This window comes from Haemorhous mexicanus, chromosome 10, assembly GCF_027477595.1.
Source record: "Haemorhous mexicanus isolate bHaeMex1 chromosome 10, bHaeMex1.pri, whole genome shotgun sequence".
Taxonomy (NCBI): domain Eukaryota; kingdom Metazoa; phylum Chordata; class Aves; order Passeriformes; family Fringillidae; genus Haemorhous; species Haemorhous mexicanus.
In genome coordinates this window covers 18430997-18449247 of record NC_082350.1, presented here as the reverse complement: position 1 = coordinate 18449247, position 18251 = coordinate 18430997, and the positions used below count along the sequence as shown (strand labels likewise).

The window sequence follows — 18251 nt, the reverse complement described above, 5'->3', positions numbered from 1 at the left end:
GGGAATGCTTAGATTCAGGCAATATGAGTTCTGTTCTGTCATGTGTTGGGGACTCTCCTGCACAATCAGAGAGACCCCTCTCTTGCTTCTTATTTTTGTTCTTGCCCCCCTTCTTGAGTTCCTGTCTTTTATAGCTCCTTGACAATTGTACCTTCACCCACTTTTCCATCCCATTCACTCTGTTTCAATTTTTACCACTTATTTGCTGTTTTCTTTTGTTATTCTCACCCCAGCCGTATCATGCCACCCTGCCTCTGTTCTTTCCACTTCTGTGTCTTCTGACCTTTCTTGGTAGCTATCTCCTGTCTGCAGATCATCCTTTGCCTTTTATGGCAAGACCTCCTGATTCTGTTCCCATCTCTTTTGCATTCTCTGAGTAGACTTCCTCTTCCTCCTCACGGACTGTAGAAGCACAGCGCACAAGAGGACCCATTCCCAGCTGTGGTGGAGGGCATTTTCACTGTGGTTTCAAGTAATGTGGTCTTTTACAACAAAATCAGTGAGGTGTTATCATTTGTAGGACCTCGCCCTGTCACTAACCCTTTACAGGATGGAGTAGCATTTAAACTGGTGAACTGATCTGGCATTGAAGTATTTTTTTATTTATTTCTGTGTGGGTTTTGGGTATTTTTCAGCTGAATAAGTTATCGCATCCAACCAGAGGGAAAACATATTTTATTTTGCAAGAAATATTTGGTGCTTTTTAGCTAATGCATTGCACCAAAAATTCAACCTTTGAAAGATACCCAGAACAGAAAAATCTGTCCAGTCTCAAAATGATGCACAACCTAATAATGGAAGAAGGCACACAAATTTTAGGTGTCTCAAGAGTCTGCAATTTTGTCATCTGATCTGTAGTATTTGTTCATCTCTGCTGAATGAAAATCTGGCAATCAATGTGCTTCTCTAGGTAGTTAACATAATATGTATAGGGAATAATAAATCTGCTTTATTTAGGATTCTCTCAGCTGTCCCTGTTATCTCATCCAACAGAACAACTGCTAGTGATAGATTGGTACCAATATTGATTTGTTTAAAGAAATTACCAGATAAAAAGGTTCCTTTATTTTATTTTATTATTTAAACAACCCACTCCAGTAAATTAAAGAAAAAAAATTTCACATATCTAAGAGAGGCTCCCTTGTTCAATATTGTCTTATTTTACCCATCTTTGGTTGAGATTCTTAGTTTAATCTGCAAAATTCTTCCTGCCATTGTTTTAGATATAATACAGTAAGATTTGATGCAGTGATTCAGTTTGTGCTTATAGAAAATTGAGGCAGATGAGTTACACAGATTTACATATTTGCAAATATATGCAAATACACAGTATTGCCATATGGTCTTAGGTCCCCAGAAGTGGTGGTGACCTACTTGAGTATTTCAGCTAACAGAATATGAGCTTTTGCTTTATACATTTCAAAAGGCAGTATTCTTCTTATTTTCTGTATCACGTTTCTGAAAAGGATCCTGGAATGTTTGAATTATGCTAAAGCATCTGTGAGATCAAAGTCTTCCTCATTGTTTTCTGTAGCTGGATTGATGTTTTCTGCTGCAGAAGGCAAGAGATCCTCATTTGTGAATTCTCTGGGAAAGCTAGGAGGGGCTGGAAAGCCCACAAGTTGTTTCCATGGTTTTCCAGGACATCTGGGGCGAGGAGATTCTGGGCGATCTGGCAACCCATTAAATAAAGAAGTATCAGGAGCAATTAGTGGCTCTGCAGGTCTACTGGTTTCCTCCCTTGTAACCCCTGTACTACCCAGTTCCAGTGCAGTTTCAGCCCTGGATGATGGGAGGGTTTCATTTTGCTTAAAACTCCTTTCATTTGACTCCTCAGAAGATTTGGAGTTCGGATGTTTATGTTTATTCTTTTTACTGTGTTTTTTATGCCCACACCCGTGGCCACTTCTGTGCCCACAACCAATGTCATGCCTGTGCCTTTTGTCATTGTCATGATCCTTTTTAACTCCATGCCTGTGCTTATGCTTGTGTTTGTGCCTGTGTTTGTGCTCAGGTTCACCTTCGCCTTCTGGTTCCTGTCTGTTGTCTTTCCTCGTTTCTGTGCTAGGGCTTTGACTTTCTCCTTCATTTTCATCAGTATGTGAAACTGCATGTGGCTGGCTTAGCATCACAGCACTCCGGAAAGGTGTGAATCCAGGAGGCCTCCTTGCAAAGAACATCTGAAAAACATTGCAATCGTAGCCACATTTGTTACATGAACAGAACAATTGCTTCTGATGTGGAAAATTCAGAAGCTGGCTCATTGCAGTACATGAATCATTTAGCAGATTTTTAAACTAAAATCTAAATAAGTCTCTCTTCTGAGATAAGCATACAAACATAAACATCCTCCCAAAATAATTCTGGAGTATTTTAGCACCTGTATGTCTAAAAAAAATTTTTGTATCACTGAAATTTTGTCAGCGTAAGAAAGGAATTATACTACAGAGACCAAAACACATGTACTGGTTTTAATTTATGAACAATACTGTTGGATCCTAGGACTAAATGTCCCAACAGATGTTAGAGTGTTACACTCCCATGTATAGCACCAATTTATGCTGAAAGTTAACACATCTTTGAATAGCATCAATGGCAGAATATACAGAAGATCTGTCTAATTTTGTTATATAAAATGTAACTATTCCATTTTTTACTTCTAGATTTGATATATACATTTCAGAATACTGCCTGGAAATAACACACAGAGATTAAAGCTGATAATATCAAACATTCTGTTGTAATTGAGTCATCTCTACTCTCTCATCAGTGTTCAACTGGAAGACAAAGGCTGTGAATACATGGTGTACACTCAGTGTACAATACAAGTTTCATTTCTCTCCACCAAAGTCTCTGATCATTATCTAGCTGCAAATTAGAGTTATTCGGGTTGAAGATAAATTTGAAAGTTGATATGGATAAAATATTATAGTGAAAGTAGAGAAGAGAGACATTAGTTGATACGTAACCAATGACTATATAGTTATGAAGGTTCTGAGCAGAGTGAAGTTATTAGTTACAAGGGCAGGGTAATCTGTCTTTATTCAGTGTCACAATGGAGAATGGAGTCTCTGCAATCCTCATAAATATCTGATAATAAAAATATTTGTATCCCATTGTGAGATTTTCAGACTAACTCTCATTCAGGACTGGTTCGTTGTGGAGCGAGTATGAAGAAATTGGAAGTTCCTTGTGCAGAGACTGACAGCTGCTGCAGGCGCCACTCGCCTCATATGGAAAGGTTCACAGACACTTTGGATAAATGTGGAGTATAATTATTGTGCCAGAAAATACATTTTTATTTCAACTTTTAAACCTAGTATGAGTAGCAATTTGAGGAATTTGATGGGGCTTGATACTCCAGAGCTTAATTGAGAATGCAGAGGAGCAGCCAACAGGCAGAACTTCTCCTTGTCCCAGTGTCTTTGTGTGATCACCTTGTTGGTTGTGGTGAAATGGCTTTGACATAACAGGTTGTTGAAGTTAGAGGGTGAGAGAAGAGAGTGTGACAATGAGGCTGTTAAAAGAACTGTATTCCTTTATTTTTGGTTTAAAATATGGGATAACTTGGAATGGATAAAGAATTTATCGACTGCCTTTGTCCAACACTCTGCTTAAGAGGATGGATAAAGAAGAATCTTACCACTTGGTGCTCCTCAGAGCAGTTCACCTGGGGATGGATTTTATCCTGCCACGGGATCACGTGAATTTGTGCATCGCATGACACTGATGCCTATTAACAAAACAAAACAAAACCCAGCACATTAAGGCAACAAAACTTCAGACACAAAGGAAGAGACTTGGGCCTGAAAAAAAAGGTTTTTTTGATAATACTTTAAAGTCCTTGGAACTTTAACTAAGTGTTTAATAAATCTTAGTGATGGATACTTCTGTATTGGGACACATCACAGCTTAGCTTTTCAAGGTTGTAGTATGTCTGTGTGAACACTTTAATTCAACTTTAGATTTCCTTTAGATTTCAGATTAAATCTTGAAAATGGGAATTTTCGTCTCCATCACTTTTGGAGCACTAACTGCATAATCTTCATGATATTCCTAAGAAATATTTTTTGTTTATGGTGTTTCTCCTACTAAAAATTGGGAAATTTAAATAGAGCCTTATTTTTACTTTTTAGTGCCTGCTGCACTAACAAATTCTAAAATCTCACAGGTAAACACTGTTCATATGGTGGGAAAAGAGATGGGAGATAAAGGCCCTCTCCCCAAACAAGCCCCTTGCCAATGGTTTCTGGCCCTATCAGCATTCCTTTCCAGTGTCCAGAACATATTTTCCCACTATCAATAGCACGGCATGCACACCAGAAATGTCATTCCTTTGGTCACAAGTAACAATCCAATTTCGTGTTTTCCTTAGCTGCAAGTCCACAGACTCAGGAGCATTGCAGCTATTTCGTTTGGCAGCAGCCTTCTCCTCTCCTTTTCTTTGATTGATTATTATCAAAAGAAAGTTCCTTTGGTTTTGCAGTGAGCACTGATCCTGCAGCTGCAGTTCAAGTTTCAGGGTTTCTTAACTTGGGTTACAAACAGTGAAAGCTGCCCTTCTTCTTGGAACAAAAGTTTACTGAAAGAGGTAACAGAACCCAGGATATGCTTTTACTTAAGCGTTTACAGTTTCTGATGCAAATGAATTTGTCCATTAGAAACATTACAGTTGGCAAGATTATCATTACTTACACTGTTTGATGTGGCTGCACAGTCTTCATTAAGTTTTTCAAATTCACTCTTAGAACAGTTTGTCTTCCAGGCTGTAAATTTTACTCTATACGTTTTTCCTGCAACCACCTGAAAAATTAGCAAGAAAGTTTTGTGCACAAAAGGCATTTTATTGAAAAGGTTTCACAGGAAAGATGATTTTCTACAAGCTTATACTACTTGTATTCTAGAAGTCCTAACCACTGGGCCAACATATATGAAGAACAATATTAAAATATTTGGCAGTAAACTTATCTGCTTCTAATCAAGTAACTTATTTACTCCAGTTCCTATTCTCAACAATTCTGGCATTGAAGCTGAAGGAAGCGGAAAAGGTCAGAATAATAGTGGGCCCACAATTATTAAATGTCTGTAGTAATTTCATTAGTAACAGATGAAATCATTAGTGAGAGCACTGTAGAGAGCCAAACACGATGTCAGAAAACTGGAATGTGAGTAAAACAAAGTGTGTGATGAATGGGCTCAGTTGAAAATGAACCTATTTGCCAAACACATTAAAGAGAGAAACTGTACGGGTTCAAGAATGTGCCTGCTATGAGTTCTCTTAGTATTTTTCACAGAGCTTGAAATACTATATCTTCCTTCAGGGACATCAGGCAAGAGATGAAATTTTATTTCCCTGAAATCTATTTTAAAGGTGTATGCATGCTAATATCAGTCATGATAGGGAAAGTCAGAAGGAAGAAAAAAGTTTGAAAGAAGAAAAAGCACAGATATTATCAGTAAGATAATATGAACTATTTGGAAAAATTTTGGTGTGCTTTTAGTGCCTTCTCCAGTGACACCTCATGCTCAGGAGTAGTTATGACCAAGTATTTTCTGAACTACTCCACTGTCAAATTTTCAATTCTCTCCTAAACTTCTGTTTTGATGTGTTGGGACAGTAAACAAGTCTTATGCAAAAGCTGACCAATATTATCCTCCTGATTCCTGATCCTTTATCAAGGTCTATTTATCTGTATGTATTAAGTTATGCACAGATGTCCTTTACTGAATCTAGCTAGAGTATTATTAGCAGCACAATCAGTATATAAAATAACACATTTCTAAGGACAATTAAGATGCCTCATTTTGGACCGTACAACACAACTGTAGGGTGGACACTGCTTAAAATAACGTGGAGAGTATTGGTGTGGTGGATCAAGGGAGTAGTCCTATCTAATAAAACTTTTGTACTTTAAAAGTTTAAAGTATGTTACAAGGGTAGAAAGTAGGGCAGATAGACAGAAATCAAATGCTCTGAGCCAACCTTATTTACATCCTTTTAAAATCATTTTGTTTTATGAAAAAAATTTGAGAGATTGGAAATTTTTGAATGCAAGCCAATATGGATTAGATTTTACAGGGAAAATTGCATGGATATTTCAGTTACCACATGTATCAGCACTTAGAAAAAAACATTATTTCCAATCTAAATACAAACTTCAGGTAACATTCAGCTCAGGCCAATAATAACGTCATGTCTGTTCCTCATCTCTGTGAAGTATCCCAACCTGAACTGTCGCTGATTGTATTTCTCCAACTTTATAGTAGAAGTCATCATCACTCTCTGAATTATACTTCTCTGTAGAAACCTTCAGTAGCTCCTTCAGTTCTGGACTGTCATTTGGGATAGTCCTTGGACAACCTGGGCAAATGGCAGCAACTACCGTTTCTTCAACTGAAAGAGAGCAACAGGTTTCAGATCTAAGAAACAAAAGGTTCAATGTAGATGAAGGCTGGGAAAAACACTTATAAAGCTCTGCTTTCTGGAACTCTTCATGTTTGGGTCTTTGAAATGAAAACAAAATATATTTGAGTTTTATATGATCAGCAATATCATATCTTGGTTATCTAAAAGAATATCAGCACCTACTGTCTCATGGGACATTTAACAACAATTCTCTTGTAGAAACGAGAATTGTATGTGTCAGTTGTAGGTAGCCAGAAAATATGGAGAGGGAATAGCTACATGTATGGAAAGACCTGATTTGGGTGAAACAAGAGGTGCATGTATCTGGCAGTGAATTTTTATGTTGAAAAAAATCTAGTCTGAATGGGTGAGAATACAGCATTTACTATGTGGAGCAGTATCTGTGTCCAGATAGGCTGGAGGAAAAAATAACAATACATAACAATAAAAGACACTGAAAACTGTGGAACTTTCAAAACTGATAGTGCCTAAGACATACCTGGAAGCTTGCAGTTGCTGGCGGTATCTACGATCTCTGCCTGAAGATTCTGAAATGCTTTGGCCTCACATTTAGCTACACGCTGGAGTCAAAAATGCAAAACAGCTCCTTGTTATTTAGAAATCATGAACAAACTCACATCCTAATATGTTCCTGCTAACAGAATAAGTCAACCAATCTTCCTTCCTTCTGCCACTTCCTTCCTTCCGCCACTTCCCTCCTTCCTTCCTTCCCTCTCTCCCTCATCTGACAGATTGCAGAGGCAAGAAATAATCACAGTTCAAAAGGACCACTCAGAGAAAATAATACACTAAAAGAGAAGCCAAATCAACTATTTGTATGTGTTCATTAAAGAGAAGAAGGAGAATGTCTACAAGCCAGAATAATATTTTATGGGGAACTCCATTGAATTTCTGTCTCAAGCTGTAAAGACCAAAAAGAAAATTACACAATTATGAATTCAAACATTACTGAGTTTTTTGTATTTTCTTAGGTCTTCTAAAGGAACTGTGGTAGCTAACTTGCTTAAAACTGCCTTGATGTCTTAAAGCTTGGAGAAAGCCGATATTGATCGTGGGGTTTTTTTAAAGATTATAAACCAAGCCTAAAACCAATTCCACCATTCCAATGATTAAAAACAGGAAAGAACTAGGGGCAATGAATACATCCAGGAGAAACTGAGGTTTTATGGTAAACAGAAGTAATATTTTACAGATTTGTCAAAGTTCTGCAAAGCATCAGCAAAGGTGAGTAAAGAGACCTGTCGATATACAGAGATTTTAAGAACGGTTTTGGTGAAATCCTTTATCAAATACTAAAGAAACCAAATAAACCATAAAATAAGAAGGAAGACTTAAAATCCAGACCTTAGGACCATGACAGTTACTTGAAAATGTAATTATAAAAAAATCTACTTACTAGTATTTTAGAAAAACTGATGAAGAATAATGTCAAGTCTTATTATCCAGGTTAAAGGGATTGACATAATGTCCCAGTATAGCTCAGTGGTTCATATGTGTGTTGAATACAGGGTACAATTCTGGCCCTTCCATTTAAAGATTAATAGTACAGAGCTAAATAAAGATATGAGAAAACTTCCTTGGAAGTTGGTCATTCCAATATTCTTGGAATATGGTATTCTAGCATCTGTCAGTGATCTGCTGGCAAGTTCAGGGGATAAGTGCTTATGATCTAATTCCAGAAGCCCTATGTGACCAAAGCAGTATGTGAGTGAGGCAGTGCTCCTGCAGTAGGTGAGGTGACAGAAGTCATCACCTCTAGGTAACAGCTGGGGAAACTCAGACTCAAGCTGGTTAAGTAACTTGCTTAAGGTTTAAGGGCACATGGGTAGTGGAGGGATTTGCTTCAGCTAGTCTGACTCTCATGCTTCTGTTATTTGCCAGTGCTGTCATTCTTTCCTTTTTTGATCAATACTTCTGAAGCATTCTTGAGATGTACAAGGAGTAATTTTTGAACAGGAGAGGCTCTTGAATGTAACACTCAATGGTGCATTTTCTCAACAGCTGAAATGGATGCCATTCTGTCCCTCCAATTTACCACCACTGTTCATAATGACTCTGCATTCCTGCCCTCTGCCTTGTGTTTGTAAAATCATCTTTCTGATGCCCTCGTGAGCTGGTTCACGGAGGTCAGTTGAGAAAGAAAGCCTCTGTTTTTGGTACAGCTGCTTCAGTTCCAGGTCAGCGAAGCCAAGGGAGTACCTGGGTTTGCAGCACTGTTTACCTGGATTATATATAAATTATGTTAATAAATTTCTTTTGAAGCTATTATTTGGACTGTGGTAAAGGTTAAGTAATAATTCAACTACTGGCTTTCCTGAGAAAATATGTCTTAGGCTGGAAATTGTGCTAATTTTAATTATCACTTCTTGGGTTGTACATGAGTAACTCCTTGAATATCTGGATAAAAACATCTCAAGGGAGATGTTTATTATTTGGGTAAGACTCTCAATGACCATTTGTTAATGTAATAGTTTCTTGATAAATAGATTTGGAGATTACTTACACCTCTAGAAGTGATTTTGCATTCTGGAGTTAAATCTTGAAATTGGTCTTTGGTGCAATTAGTCTCCTCAATTTCATATCTAATTACATAATTCCATCCAGCTACCACCTGGAAGAGATATTTAGGTTATATATTATGTAAAACAATGCAAACTTAAAAGTTAAACTATTACATGAGATTAACAAAGAAGGCAAAACTTCTCATCTAGTGCTTTCTATCTGTCAAATCACTTTGCACTCATTAAGCCATAGATTGTTTGTGGACTGCAAAAAAATCTCGTCTTTGCCGTACAAAATGTAAACTAAGTCAAGCTTTTGTTAGAAGTGCACTCTGTATTTGGTGTCCACTTCTGACAAGCCTGCAGCCTCACACTGCTGGGTTTCTTGTGCTTTCCTCCAAAGATCTGTTACTTATTACTGCCTGTGACAGGAAGCTGGTCTAGATAGATGACTACAGTAACACAGCCTGGCAAGTCTTGCATTCTTGAGCGTGGGACACAGTAAAACACTATCTGAATAATGTAACTTTATACTGCTGGCATCATTTTTTGTTGAGTATTCTGCATTTATCATCTACCCATAATTGTGTCTATCCTGGGCTTTACCTTCCCACACACACTGCTTTGTCCAGGCTCATAACCCTTTTTTGAAATTTTCTCTCCAGGAAGCTGTTCCATTTTCCTAACAGTGGCTACTTTTTCTCACCTGTGAAACCTCTCCAAATCATGTTTTGGGCCAGGTAACATTGTATTAAAAAGGAAAACCAATCAAATATAAGAACTTGTTATCCCAGATCAATTGAAGTGGAGAGCTCTGAATTTTCTCTGTTTCCCAGAGGTGACATGATGGTTCTCTTTCCAGCTGCTGGATTGCAGTCTATCTGCAACACTTTGTCATGTGGCTTAAATGTTGTGCAAGTTTGTCTTTCAGCAAAGAGGATTGCTGCCACCAGTAAATATAACGAGGACAGTCTGATTTAAATCATGAGTCAAGCTGACATGAGATCAGAAGTTGCTTTTTGGCTTTGTAAATATACACAGGTTCAAAGAAAATGGTCTGTGTTTGCTGTTGGGTTCTACACTAGTTAAAAACCAAATATGAAACTTTCCTTTCTAGCAACTTTCCTTTCACACCAATCCATAGGAAAGCCTTTCACAGGGAAGGAATTATTGCATGAAATACCAGATGACACAGAATTTCTGCAATCTGAGTAGTCATCTCTTGCAAAGCAGATATTCCCATGAGCAGAAATCTTGCAGCAAGTGGCATGCTGGGTTTTTGAGTTCTCTTACCCATTTTTGCTATGTGGGGTTTACCTGTCCTATAGCACATAGCAGCTGCTGACAAATGGGCCCTATTGCCTGCAAAAACAGACATGCCTGCTGCTGTTTGAGAGGCTGGTGAGTGTGAGAGACATCTGTGCAGGCTGGCAGCTTTGGCTCAGCCCCTAGGAGGGATCTGCTCCTGCTGGAGCCTCAGGGCAAGGCCAAAGGAAATACCCAGGAGGGTCTGAGATGATACAGGTTGTATGTGCCAGACCAGAATGCAAATAAACTGGTGCTAAACACTACTTAGAAGCAACTGCAGATTTAAATAAAAAGGGTATACTATCGGTTAAGAGTTCTGAAAATCCAATAGGTAACTGCTAAAATTCCTTATAAATGAAGATAATTATTTATTGAGTCTACACTCTATATGCATTTTGTATGATTTACTATTAAATATAATCCACTTTAATATCAGAAACATACACAAAACAAACAAGGTACCTGCTTTGGGTTGGATTGTTTCAGTAAAATTTAGAGAAAAATCATGCACAAACCTGTCTTTTTGCTTCTTTTATTTCCACAAGCTTAAAAAGGACAAGTTCATCACTGTGCTTGTTAAACTTTTGAATGGCTTTTTTCAGAATTTCTGACACTTCTGAACCATCACTTGATATAGGATGAAAGCATCCAAGACATGGAGCGGCAGTAAGTCTTATCTTTGACACATCTGGAAAAGAAACAAACCAAAAAACATAGGGCTTCATGCAAAATGGCCTTAGGTTTTCATTTTTCCTGTCTGAGAGTGAGCAAGAACCTTTCCTGCTTTTAACTGGTGTGATAAGCAAAACCTATAATCCAGTTTCAAGGCCTACAAAGACAATTTTATGTTGAGGAACATGCTCTGGTTGTGGTAGCAGGGGCTGTCCATGACCTTAGGGTCCAGGCATGGTTTTGGCAGTGAACCCCACACCAGCAATTACAAATTGCAGAAAAACCTTGCGTGTAGTTTTGACACCATTAAGGAAGGTACATTACTCATTCAGCCAGGGAGGAGCCAGTGGAAGATACAACTAAGGGGATGGTTTTCAGATTCTTCAAAGCTCACCCACAGCGTGCAGCTGCTTGCTGTCCTCACCATGTTTCAAGATGGGGACTTCAGTGTTTGGGCTCACCCGTGTGACTCTGAGTGCCCCAGGGACTGTAGATGAGCTATTCTGCTGTCCTTACCAGTCATTGTGGCTGCCAGTTATACTTGGTGCTACCTTCAGGCTTAACCAGCTGGATTGGCTGTGAATAGACAAGCTTGACAGGGATGCTCAAACTCCTGTTTCCTACTACTAATCCTATTAACTCTCTTTCCTTTCTAGTAATCATGGACTGGATTTTCATAAATTAATTTTATAGTTCAGTACATAAATTAATTTCACAAGTCAGTGAGCTTGAGAATGGAAGTGGGACAATATGTGATCTCTGTGGAATTGAAGTAAAATTTATGTGCCTGATCTTCAGCTGGCATAAACTGGCTTAAAGGAAGTTATTCCAGTTTGCACCAGCCAGGAAACCAGTCCAGGGTCAGATCAAACTGCTCCACCAAAGAGGCTGAACAGTGTGGTACCAATACAGTGGGGAAATTCCTCACCTGTCAGGTGTGACCAAAGTATGTCTTATGTTGACTCAGTAATGACAAGTAGATGCCTTACAGAAAAGCCTGACTATGTTTTCAGTAAGCAGTCACAAAGGAGATAATGAACCAACAGCACATCCACTTCTAGGCCAGCTGTGGTCTCAGCACTTTCATAAGGACTATGCTGAACAAACCTGTATTTTCCAGAGTTGTTATAACATGGTAAGAAGAGATGAGTTCCTTAGGCTGGATACCTGATTAATTTAATTTTTATATGGGGATTTTCTGCTTTCTAAGCAAAGATTGAAATGCAAATTTCCCGTGTGTTCTCTGGGATTCACACAACTTTCGCTGGCAACTAGGTGTCACCATTGCCCCACAAATGCAGCATTTGTTCAGTGCAGAACATGGAGCTTGTGTACTGCAGTTCCTAGAAGGACACTGGCTGTAGGTAAAGCCATTTCAGCTTTAAACGAGATAGCTAGGAGCAAAAAGCAGATACCAGCTGCCAAACATCTCAGAAATTGGGGGGAATATTTCTGTAGTTAATAGTTAGATGGATATTTTAAAGCAAACTTAGGTATGTCTTTCAGAGCACCAGGTATAGAAATCTCAGTTGGAAATCTTTGAAACAATGTGATCTCTTTTTACTAAGGGAAATTCCTATATGAATGTAATAGTCATATATGAGTGTCTTAAAGGTGAAAAATCTAGTACTGCTTATTGTTAAGGTGTAAAAGATCAGCCTCTTAATCATACATGATTACATCACTGCCAGATTTCTATTTTGTAAATGGATTTATTCCTATTCTTTTTGGGGTAAATACTTGTTTTGGTAAACTTTAACAGCAAGAATTCAGTCATTTTCAGTTTGAAGAAAATGAAGGTGCAATTTTCTCATACCAAGTTTTTTCCAGTAATCCCTCAGACAATTTTATGCTTAAGTAATTAAGGACAGAAAGTTGAAGTGTGACAAGTTGCATCTAGTCTCTTAAGTTATTACTACACTTTTGGTCTTAAGCAAAAAAATTTTAACTTGGCATAATTCTAGTACTTGAAGAAACTTACTACACATACATGCTGAATTTTATTACCCTGGGCAGAAACTGCCTGTGCTTCACTGATTTAGTCTTTATGTATATACCAGGGAAGTGAAATTTTATCTTTAACCAATAGTTGCTTACAAAAGATTATTTAAAAATATCTGACTAGAATGATAAGGAGCTTCTACCTTTAAAATTACCTGAAAGTCTCAGTATTGTATTTATTCCATTTTTATTTGTAAATGTATTTGTTGAAAGCTGTCCCAAATAGTTACATACCTGAGAAAATTTTGCACTCTTGTGAAACATTAGTTGTTTTATCAGCATCATTCATATGAACTCGAGCTGTGCATTCTCCTGTTTTCTGCAAAAACATATGGCAACAATTGTCTGAAACTTGCTAAAGAAAAATACAGTGCTTTAGCTGTTGAACCCAGCTGACAGTTGTAGACTGATTTTGGGGAAGAGGTTCACAGGTGTATTTGTAGTAATGTCTAACTTGCTGTTTTGTTACTGAAAAAGGATCTGTTTTGTTGATTGTGAGGAAAGTAGGGGACAAACTGAGCTGATTACTTGAATGATGCTTTGTATTTGTATGATGTGCATTGATTAACTGAAGACTTTACAGTCAGAATAATGGAAATTAACACATGACTAAAGACTGTATAAACTATGTATTTATCCATTTCCTCTCTGCTAGTATAAAGTATGCAGTAATTGACCACGGCATTTCACATAGATTCAAATTATATTGTCACCATCATCCCTCCCTGTGCACTGTGTGAAAGAGCAGTGCCACCCCCTGGGAATGTGCAGTGTTCCTGCAGTGTGTGCCCCGTTGTACCTCCCCTGGGTGCCCTCTGGTAGCACGAGTCAGGCAAGTTTGGCACTGCTGAAAGCCCTCTGCCAAAATTTCTGCCATAGTGGCTTCCATGTCAGTATTTGGTTGTGCAAGTTTTCATTACACATAATTAATACCAAGTTTTATAGTCCTTACGCTCTCACAGTGCACAAATCTTATGTTTGGTTTATTGAGAACCTTCATATTGAAGCATTGAAATGTTACCTTTCTGCAGATATTCAGGATTGTACCAGAAAACTCAGGACTATAATGGCTAACTTTGGGGTTGTAAACATTTCTGTGCTGTAGTCATATGAGCTCTCAAAAGCAACACAGCTAAAAATGTTAATTCTTCTACTGTATTTTCCCCAGGCAATTGCAGTCCTGGTCCTTAAGTTTCTGTACAGAGAACTTTTAAAGAGAACAGATACTTACAGCCTCCGCAGATACTTTGTAATGACAGTGTTGCCAATGTTTGTTTTCCTCACTGGCACAAGTGCTTTCAAGTATTCTGTATTTCACATAGAACTGTGGGTCAGGACCTGCCTGGATTAAAACAATATACATGTCATCATTTGCATGGTAATAAATCAAGTGAAAAGATAAGAGTTTCAAAAAAGTAAATACTATTATTTAGTTACCTTAAATTTTATAGTATGGTTTCCCATTAGCTGCTCAGATCTTGGTAGTTCAAATATTAACTTACCTAATTATATTATTTAGCCCTTACCTACAATGACAATATATTAATATAATGGATACAAACTGCATTCATTTTAACTTACAGTACCCATGGGTTTAGAACCAAAAAGAAGTGGTTAGACTTTATACTCTCGTTCAAATGTACTCCAAAAAAGCCATTTTGGGTGGCTGCTTGGATAGTTAGCATAATTACCAGCTTGGACTGTGCTCCTGTCTGACTCCCTCGCTCTCACTCTTGGCCTCCTCCCAGATCTGTCCACTTTCTTTCTGCACAGCTCCCCTGGCAGCCCAGAACCAGCAGCCCTCAGGCAGCCTGGCAGTGCCCAAACAGCCTCTGCTTGGTGATACTAGGAAACTTCAGCTGCCCAGCCTGCACAGGAAGGGGGGAGCAGGGATGTGCTCTGGAGACAGCCTTGAGCAGTGCCTGTGGTTTTCTACGGGCAACGGAGGAGGCTGGGCTGCAGGGCAGGACACCCTCAGCAATCCCATAAGATGAAATAAAAACATTAAGCAAAGTTTGTCCCGGCCAGTGTAAGTACTTCAGAATTTGGTAAATGAGTAATGGGCATTTTCTCCTTGTCATAAACCAGGTAGCAGGCCTGTGCCTACAGGTGACAGTGACAGCACTGTAAGGTTTTGGTTCATCCTTTAGAGAAGATATGAAGTCAGAAGTTACTAACCTTTTACAGCCACTGAAAATTCTCTGTCAATGTGACTTTTCAAATACAAACAGGCGGCTGCTGTAGTTTAGCACTGATTATTCTAAAATATCCAGTTATCATTCTCTATCTCTGCTGGGAGGATTAAATTATAATTCTTGCCTTAGTGCTAACAAAAAAAGGAGACTGAGCTGATGTGGTTGGCATATACTGGATTTGCACTGATGCAGTAGACACAGAATTATATTGTGCCTTCTCTGAATTCCTGTTGTGCTTTGCTACAGGTACGAAGAAGTGTAGAGATACTGCATACAATGGTTGTAAAAAAGGATTAAAAGGGCTCTAAAAATATAATAGACTTAATTCTCAGCAGGAAGAAATTGACTTTTATCGAATTACATCAGATTATACTATTTGGGATTTTAAAAGAGCCAAATTCTGTTCTCTGTTACAGTGTTCTAAATCTGCAATAAAACAGCTCAGTAAGTAAACAAAGTAAGAGAAGGCATTGTTTCTGTATTAGTTTAACTATTTGCTATTAGTGTATTTCATTAGTACTATGAACAGCTGTGCCTTTAACTGGGGCAGGTTTAGTCTTTCACTAGAAAGCTTTTATGTTTTATTACCTTATCAATAATGAATGTACATGAATATGTAATAACCAGCTATTTAATTAATGCATTCAACATTGTGAGACTAGCGAGGAGTAAAATCTATACTCTTTTTAGAAAAAGAATCTCAAATATGAAGAAATTTTAATTGCAGATTCCTTTTCTCTGTTTTTACTTAACATCATGATCAGATCAATGATTCAAAGTAATAATTGATTTCCACTTTGTGCCTTTTAAGAAAAGGAAAGATGCCTATCTAGAGAAGGAAAGATTAATAATAATTGCAATAAATATGTATTCTTAAAAATATAGCATTGTTTAAGATAAAATTCTGAAATTCCTATCTCTCCTTCGGGAATGCCAGCAAAAGGAAGGTAGGTGGTACTACAGATCTGATAAAGAGATATTTGCATTTGGCTGTTGTTAAGAATGAGAACGTTAAGAATATTCAGTGAGACTATTCATTTACTTTATATTAATTATATAAAGGGTTTTCTGATTTTACTCTTTGTCTCCACATGCTAAAATCTCTCCAGTGTGTAAACAGGAACACAAGAGGGCAGGTGCCAGGAGATGTGGGTAATTTGCTGTAAGTGTTTAGCAATGCATGGCTCCTTTCTGAGGTCAATTTCTGTCTGGGTAAAAGTGTCTTGTGATTTTGGAGTGCAAAATATTCTCTCTAACACTGGATTTCTTGTGATTTACATCTGAAAATCCAATCCAGTAGAAAAATATGCTAATGTTATTTTCAAGTAAAATGATGCTTGTCATTATTATGGTAATACCATCTTTGTATACCTTTCCGAGGTAAATACTCTTTTGTTAGATTAAGGCTATACAGAAGGATTCCAGGCAAAGGATCATGTTGCATTCTTCTTTCTCCTGTAATTTTAGCTGTCACCCAATTTGACTAAAATACCACCTAGTGATTCTAGATAGATCTGTGACTTAGGACTGGTGTCAATCAAATAATATTCACAAACAAGTCAGAATATTGCCAAACTTTGTCAGGTTATTTATTTTTTTTTTTAATGTGCAGCACCAGCTCTTCCCAAGTCAAGATTGTATTAATTTTTTTAATAAGTGTGGTTTGCCAGTGGTCTGAAAACCTTGCAGATGATGGAAAAGGGTAGAATTCCCAAAAAAGAAAAAGGAGAACGGAGTGGAACAATAAGACAAATTGTGTTGGTGATAGAAATTTCTATTCTTTAGTCCTTGCATTAGTAAGCAATTCTCCAGCACAGAGTTCTGCTGATAAAAACATAATATATGCCCCTGCTTGTCAGGGGAACAAGTATCTTACTGTGCAAGTCACTTTGATTTTTTAAAACATTTTTGGAAGACACTTTGCTGTCATGCTTGCCCCCTTACAAACGAGATGGAGATAAGCTGATTCAGAGTGCATAAACAATTTCAACTTTTTTTTTTTGCAAAGTCTACTTACAGTTCTCTTGGCTTCCATCACCACGTATAGAGCAAATTGGTTACCAATTGCTTCGTCTTCATTGTATTTCTTCAGTGCTATGTCAACAGCTTTAAAGACATCAGGGTCATCACAGTCCGAAAACTCAAATGCTAGAGGAATGGCTCTGCTAGAGAAAAAACTACAGCAGAGTGCTAGTACAATGAAGGCCTTCATAATTGGATGAAAAAGGCCCCCTGAATTAGAAGGCTCTTTAAGAACCAAATGGAAAAGGAATGCCTGACAGGATTTTAGTCACCTCTTCTGTTTTTCAGGAGCAGTAGTTAAGTAAATAGCATGAGTGGGTTGCTGGGGTTGGTTGGTCCTCATCATACCCTGTTTATACTGCAAATAAACTTCTGAGTTTATCTAAATAAACTTTGTTTGTTCACCAGAATGACACTAAGGTTATCCACCTGCCATCAAGATAACAGGATAAATGGCTGCAGCTGGGGACCAGTTAGGCAAAGCAAAGTGAAAGAAAAAGAAGTGGCTGTAGCTTTCTGACTTCTTAACACCTAAACTGCTACTGAGAAGGAATTTTACAGGGCTTAAATAAAACATCCAGGAAGGTCACAGTGGCAATGAAGTTTTGGGCAACAATCTTGTAAATTTTGTAGATCTGTTTAGTGTTCAGGCTGCAACAGTTCTGAGAACTCTAGTACTCAGAACATGTTTGAAAAGTCTTTGGACATGTGCACATGGTTGAAAGTCACATAACCCTTCAACAGCACTTGATAAACCTTGTCCTTCATGGTCCTATTGGAAAGTCCAACTCTGCTGCCATGTGGAGACTGCCTGGCTTATGGATTAGTCAGTGATCATAGTGCTTTGTTATGTTACAGATATGTGACACCCAAGAACAAAGGATTAAACACTATCGTCTGAGTCTGGTCAAGCCAGGATTAGAGATGGCTAAGAACATCTGATGCTTGTCTCCCCTGTGTGGCACCTAATAGCTTTGCTTTGGGTCTGTGAACACCTTGGGATTGCCTTGGCTCCTGCGTTGCAGCTGTTTCTTGCTGTACTGGGTTTGTGTGGCAAGGTTCTGATAGCAGGGGATTACAGGGGTGGCTTCTGTGAGAAGCTGCTGGAAGCTTCTCCTACGTTTG

The 18251-nt window shown here is 38.1% G+C and overlaps 1 protein-coding gene across 2 annotated transcripts; it reads right to left on the bottom strand.

Annotated features, from left to right (window-relative positions):
- Positions 1-1054: 1054 nt before the first annotated feature.
- Positions 1055-17405, bottom strand: KNG1 (kininogen 1). 2 transcript variants are annotated; one of them, XM_059855695.1, is made up of 11 exons: positions 17122-17404; positions 14141-14251; positions 13144-13228; positions 10752-10924; positions 8931-9038; positions 6906-6987; positions 6228-6394; positions 4696-4803; positions 3644-3733; positions 2021-2180; positions 1056-1672 (listed from the first exon to the last, which is right to left on the bottom strand). In XM_059855695.1, exons 1-11 carry the CDS (start codon positions 17314-17316, stop codon positions 1485-1487), a joined length of 1467 nt encoding a protein of 488 aa, XP_059711678.1. In that variant the 5' UTR covers positions 17317-17404; the 3' UTR covers positions 1056-1484. The 2 variants fall into 2 exon arrangements, with proteins under 2 accessions (XP_059711677.1, XP_059711678.1); XM_059855694.1 differs by having other exon boundaries at positions 1055-2180; positions 17122-17405.
- Positions 17406-18251: the final 846 nt, after the last annotated feature.

What these genes read in the sequence shown, in the direction of transcription:
- KNG1 (XM_059855694.1), bottom strand. Translation starts at nt 17,316, where the DNA reads ATGAAGGCCTTCATTGTACTAGCACTCTGCTGTAGTTTTTTCTCTAGC. An exon ending in ACAAAGTATCTGCGGAGGCT is followed by an intron (nt 13,229 to 14,140) that starts GTAAGTATCTGT and finishes ATGTTTTTGCAG; the next exon opens with AAAACAGGAGAATGCACAGC. An exon ending in GTGCAGCCACATCAAACAGT is followed by an intron (nt 3,734 to 4,695) that starts GTAAGTAATGAT and finishes TTTTGTTAATAG; the next exon opens with GCATCAGTGTCATGCGATGC.